The sequence below is a fragment of the Zosterops lateralis genome, assembly GCF_965231275.1.
Source record: "Zosterops lateralis genome assembly, chromosome: 27".
Classification (NCBI taxonomy): Eukaryota; Metazoa; Chordata; class Aves; order Passeriformes; family Zosteropidae; genus Zosterops; species Zosterops lateralis.
The window spans coordinates 5,025,226-5,031,225 of NC_139787.1; the positions used below are offsets into that span (position 1 = coordinate 5,025,226).

Consider the following 6,000-nt stretch of genomic DNA (forward strand, 5'->3'; position numbering starts at 1 on the left):
CATCATCTTCTCTGCTGCCTGCATCCCTCGCCAGGTCCCCTCACTCCTGCCTAGCAGCACCTCTGTCTCTCTGAGGTCTGTCCATTGTCCATAAGTCCCACCATCCCTGTCTGGGTCCCCAAAACCTTCCCCGTGGTTCCCTTCAACCCTCTCCATATGATCCCTGGCTGAATCTTCCACCCTTTTTGGGGGTCCCTTCCAGCCCTTTCCATGTCTTCCCTCCATCTCTGGGCTCCCTTCTTCCTCCCTGGGATTCCCCCACCCCTGTCTGATCCTCCCCCTCTCTGAGTCCTTCACTGCTCCCCTTGTGTTCCACACATTTGCCATGTCCCCAATCCCTCCTTTGACCCCCCACAGGGGTCCCACTCTCAGGGGTGTCCCTGTGGGTGCAGATCACCAGAGGACAGGTGGCACTGGGTGACCGCCTGGTGCTGAGATGCATGGTGGTTAATGGGAACAGGTCCCCTGTCCTTGTCCTGGCAGCAGGGGGCCTCAGAAAAACTGCTGGGCATCGACCCCCACCTGGAGCTTTGGCACGCTCGGGACAAGGACAGTGGCCACACCTCTGCAAGGCCAGTGATGGGGACAGCGTGGCCAAGAGCCCCGCATTGAACGTCACTGTCCTAGTAAAGTCGGACCCTTGGGCTGAGGGTGATCCCACCCACAGCATCCCCAATTCCACACATTCCCATTCCACTGCAACCCCCTCACACCATTCCCAACCCACCCCAGGTCACAGCCCCCACCACTGGGTGTCGCAGCCCGGGGGAACTGGGACCTTCTGGCTCCAGGTATCCCCACCCAGGACATGCAGGCCATGGATCCCTAATGTCGGCTGTCACATGCCCCACTCCCCATCAGGTCACATTCACCCTACTGAGTGTGACCCTCCCAGGGAAGTGAGACCCTTGGGGTTGGGGTGATGCCCCCATTGATATGCCTCATCAGACCCCTCACATCCTGTTGGGAAAGATGGGACAGGAAAAGCTTACAAATATGATTGCCTGGCAAGAGATACTGAGAATGTAAAACTGTGAGTGAAATAGAAATGAAAGCTAGTTTTGAGATGTAAGCATGGCAGCAGGAACAGGGTGATTAGCTGGGAGATGGGTAAAGTGATAACAAACAATGGGACACTAAGGGACCCAAGGGTGTAGCTCCACTCCACCCTGCCAAGGTATCAGGGAAAAGACAGATAAGAAGATAGCCTTTAGAATTTAGAATACAGAGTGATATGGTAATATAGCAGTTCTCATAGGCTGTATGCAAAGTCTGTAAGTTTTGTATCTCATGCAGATTGGTCACTGTAAATTAGAACAGTCAACACAAAAGGAGATATAATATATTGTTAAAAGACTCTGTCTCTCTTACCTCTTACTTTCTTAGCTCTTACCTTACTTCTCTTACCTCATCTCTCTTACCTGAACATTTTCTCTTACCATACCTCCTTTACGCCAGCCACATCTCTTATCTCGTGCCATCTCTCTCTCTCCTTCCCTCCTTGGGGCTTCCCTTCAGCCGAGGCTGGTGGCTGAAGGCAGGCCTTTTTACCCACAACTCTTGCAATAAAACCACGTGTTCTCTCAAAAATATATAAAAAAATCTCAGGTCTGCAGAGTTCCCTCTCCCTGCCATCCACAGTTGGTTTTACAACATCCCACCCATGGTATTCCACACCCCCCACGAGGTGATGGCCATCACCACCCTTGGACACAGCAGTGCTCATCCCATCCTCACCTCACCCTCATCCCATCCTCATCACTCACCCCTCATCCATCACGTGCCCTCATCCCAGAACACATTATGGCCCCACCAGCATGGGGTCACTGTCCTGGGTGAAGGAGACCCTCTATCTCCAGGTGCTACCACATGGACTCCCTCATCCCCCCACACTGGGTGCCGGCCTCTCTCACCAACCTCAGCCCTGTCTGTGTCCCCACAGTGCCTGTGGCCAATGTCACCATCACCCCCAGTCCCCCGGCACACCAGGTGCACGCAGGTGACCCCGTGACCTTGCGCTGCTCAGTGCAGGTGGGCTCAGCCCCTGTCACCTTCACCTGGCTGCGTGATGGGAAGGAGGTGGCTCAGGGTCCTGTCCTGGAGCTTGGGAATATTGATGTGGGACATTCGGGCACCTACCAGTGCGTGGCCACCAACCAGCTGGGACAGGACGGGCACCCTGTGTTCCAGGCACTCAGCCCTGAGCTGGCATTGGAGGTGACACCACAGGGACACTGGAACAGAGGTGGGTTCACACAGGGTCATTGGGATTGCAGGGTCTGTGGAGTGACAGGTGACCCTGATGTGTCCTTTCTGTCCCCAGCAGTGGCTGCAGGGGTTGGAGGGGCCTTCCTCTTCCTGGTCCTGCTCGTGGGTGTAGGCATGGGCTGGCACCGGTGGAACAACATGGGTGGGTGACAATGGGGGCAAGGGAGGCTCTGGGGAGGTGGGAGGCCACCTGGAATGTGGGGGTGATGGGCAGCACCCACAGGCCCGGACTTGGGCAACGCTCAGTGCTCAGGACCTTTCCTCATGGTCCTCAAGGATTTGGGATGATGTCAGAGGGTCTTGCAGGGATGTTGGGCATTTTTTCAGTGATCATGGGGGAATTTGGAGGGTCTCCCTCCCTTGCTAGGCTTGGGCTTCTGGGTGCTCAGGGGATCCAGAGCACTGGGGTGGTTCAGGGGTTCTGGGGGGCATCAGGGATGCTCAGGGGTCCTGGGAGAAACTGGCGGTCCAGTGGGGTTTCAGGATTCCTGAGGGGGCCTTGGGGACTCCACAGTTACCCCTCCCCTCTTTCCTTTGCAGCTCCCAGAAAACACCAGGAAAGGTGAGTGGGGACCTCAAACCACCCTGTCCCCTTTTACCCCAACCCCCAAGTCCTCCCATTCCCTCCCACACATCCCCTTTATCCCATCAGGGGCTCCCCGGATCCCCTGGCCCCCCCAGAGGAGGGGGAGGTGCTGTACACCCACGTCGTGAGCACCAAGCAGATGGGGGGTGAGTACAGGGTGGGACACACACAGAGGGACACATCACCCATGAGTGTCACCCCCACCCAGATCCCACAGCCAGTGTCTCTCGCAGTGTCCCCCCGTGCCACCACACTCCAGGATCCCCAGGTGACCTACGCGGAGCTGTGGGGACCCCATGGGCGACAGCGGGAACTCAGTGACACCTATGGGAATGTGCTGTGACACTCGGGGCACATGTGGGCACTGGGACCCCACGCATGGGAAGCCACATGCATGTCCCTTCCACTGCTCCTGTGAGTGCCCAACATTCACGGGTAGGTGGGCACAAGTGGGGATCATGTGTGAGGCTGCACAGGGCACCCAGAGATCCCTATGTCCCCAGAACCCCCAAGGGCTTCCCCACCCCCCTTCCACTACCACGACTGGCTCCTCATTCCTCCTCTAAGTGTTCCCAGCACCCTCAGAGGCTTCCCCATTCTTTTCACACAGTGCTCCCAATACCCCTGGGGCTCCCTATTTAACCTCCCACTACCTCTGCCATGCTCCCAGTAGATCCCGGTGTTTTCCATTCTATTTCCCAGTACCTCTGTACTCCCAGTGGCTCTGCAATCCCCCTCTCAGCACTCTGAGTACACCTATGGCTCCTCATCTCTCCTCCCAGTGCCAGGGGAACTCAGGACTTGTTTCCCTGTTATTGGCCCAAAATACAGCTTTTTGGTTAAACTGGCAGAAATGATATTTCTTTGTTCAGTTCTGTCAGGCTTTAGGAATTCTCTTGAGGAATTTAGGGATTCTCCAATTCTAGGCTGGCATTAAAAACTAGGCACTGCTGTCCCTCCCCTTGCCAGTGGAGGCACAAAAAGCAAATGTCTCAAAGACCTGAGAGAAGAACAATCTCCTGCAAACAGCAACGAGACAACACAACCAACAGCAGCAGCAACAAGGTTCAAAATCCAAAGGGTCACAACAGGAACGATTTCCAGAGCAAGCCCCTAACAAAGAATAAACCCTGGACCCTTCCCCCAGCATGTTTCCTCCACCAGAGGAACCTGGCAGAGCCTCGAACCTTCATTGCTCTGTTGGACAAAGCAGCCTTCAGGAGGCTCTGGATTCTCGTCTCCCCTTTCCCAAACCCCTCCTCTGCCGTTTTCCCCACACAATGATGTCATCAGGGATCTCTGGGTGTTCCTGAGCCTCCCCCTTTTCCAGGACAGTCAGAATGAATGTATCCATGGCACAGAGTGGGGCTGAGTGTCCAGTCAGTTCCAGACCTCTGGACATCCCTGCAGGTCTAGGCAAACTGTGCTGTCTCCTGTGCTGCCACAGAGATGGTATCCTGTTTTAAAGGTGTATGCTAAAGCAGGCTGGAACCTGCCTTGGAATGGAAAATATAACCACCTTCTCTCCAACATATTAAATTATTAAAATATTATAGGGCTTCCACGCACAGACATGGGAACAGGAATAAGAGTTCTTTACTAGAATATATATAACAAGACAAACAAACAACAACACTGCCTGCAACAACAAACAAAAGCACAACCCAGTCCCAGCCCTCTCTGGGCTGCAGGCACTTCCCCTGCGGTGCAGTTCCGGGCACAGCCAGCAGGGGCGCTGGTGGCCCCCGGCCGGGCAGGGCAGGTGCGATGATTCCCCCGCGGCTGCAGGGGGCGCTGTGGCGCCAGCTCGGCTGTCTCTCTCCATGGTTAATGGAGACTCAGCCGGCGGGAGAGAGAGAGAAGCTTCTTTCCCTCACTGACAGGGCTGGGGGGCAGCTGGGAACGGTGCCACTCCGGATGGCAAAATGGGCTGCAGCAGGAACCCTCGGAGTGGCAGCTGGAACAACTGGGGGGAGACACACCCCAGGGTGGCAAAGGAAGTATAGCAAAAACTCCAAAGATGTAGCAGGAGCTGCAGGTCTCGAGGCTCAGGTGGGACACGGGTGTAGGGTTAAAATTTACCAAAAAGCCTGAAGCATCGGCAGAAAACAGCGGAGCTGGGCAGCCACAGCCGGGCTCCCGCAAACAGCTGCCGCACGCAGCCAGGAGACGCGCCCTCTGGGAAGGGCGAGGGGCTCTGGGTGCCGGGTTCTCCCCTGAGGCACCTGAGAATATGGTGAGGGTCCTTTCCAGTGAGATCGGGAGTTGAAAAGGTCCCAGTTCAAAGGCTGCTCTTAGGAACAAAGCCTCACTCATAGTAGGAGAAGCAGTGAAGGTGGAACTCCACGGTGGCAGCCAATTGCCCTCAGAGCAAGAGCAGCACTGTCCCACCTCACTGTCTCACCCTTGCCAGGAGCAAGAGAGAGAGAGGAGCTGAGCCCAGCCCGTCACTCCCCAGCCAAAATCTCACAGTACATCTGCCCTTTGCAAGAGAAATTGTTCTTGCACCCTGAGGAGCCCCACAGCAGAAGGGTCCTGGGAGAGCCCAAGGCAGGGATGGAGCTGTGGAATTTCCTCTGTGTCCACAGCAGCTCTGACAAAGCCCAGCAATGCCCTTTGGGCTCCTTGAAATCCCCTCTCCTGGGAGAATCAGTGCCAAGGATTCCTTGGGCAGACTCTGATACCATAGAAGGCAAATGTGTGATACCACAGAGCTGGCTGAGACATCACAGCATGCTTTACAACATCACAGAGCGCCCTGTGTCATCATGAAGCAGATTGTGACATCAAAGAGTGGTTAGTGATATCACAGAGCAGCTGTGTATGTCTTCACACAACAGCTGTGATGTCACAGAGCAGGTGGTGACACCATAGGATGGTTTTGTGACACCATATAATGCACTCTGACATCACAGGATGGCAGTGTGACATCATAGATGGGGCTGTTTCCTCACAGGGTGAGTGGGCTCTGATGTCACAGGAGGGCTTTGAGGTCACTGCATTGGTCAGTCTGCCCCACTCCCCTCTCAAAGCTCTCCCCCCGGAAGTTCCCCTGTGCTGCTCGTGCAGAGTGGTGTCCCCTGTCCCACTGGTTCCCCTCCTGCCCCCCAGCACCACAGCCTCCCCCAGAGGATGTTCCACAAGAT

At 55.6% G+C, this 6,000-nt stretch overlaps 1 protein-coding gene across 1 annotated transcript in view; it reads left to right on the top strand.

Annotated features, from left to right (window-relative positions):
• LOC310919502 (low affinity immunoglobulin gamma Fc region receptor III-like) overlaps nucleotides 1-3,197 on the top strand; it is a gene marked incomplete at both ends in the record, with an annotated part of 346,992 nt that extends 343,795 nt beyond the window's left edge. Inside the window, 4 exons of the mRNA XM_083878868.1 lie at nucleotides 2,327-2,410; nucleotides 2,809-2,830; nucleotides 2,921-3,000; nucleotides 3,088-3,197. Coding sequence (XP_083734994.1) covers nucleotides 2,327-2,410; nucleotides 2,809-2,830; nucleotides 2,921-3,000; nucleotides 3,088-3,197 — 296 coding nt within the window. The remainder of the gene's footprint in view (nucleotides 1-2,326; nucleotides 2,411-2,808; nucleotides 2,831-2,920; nucleotides 3,001-3,087) is intronic.
• Nucleotides 3,198-6,000: the final 2,803 nt, after the last annotated feature.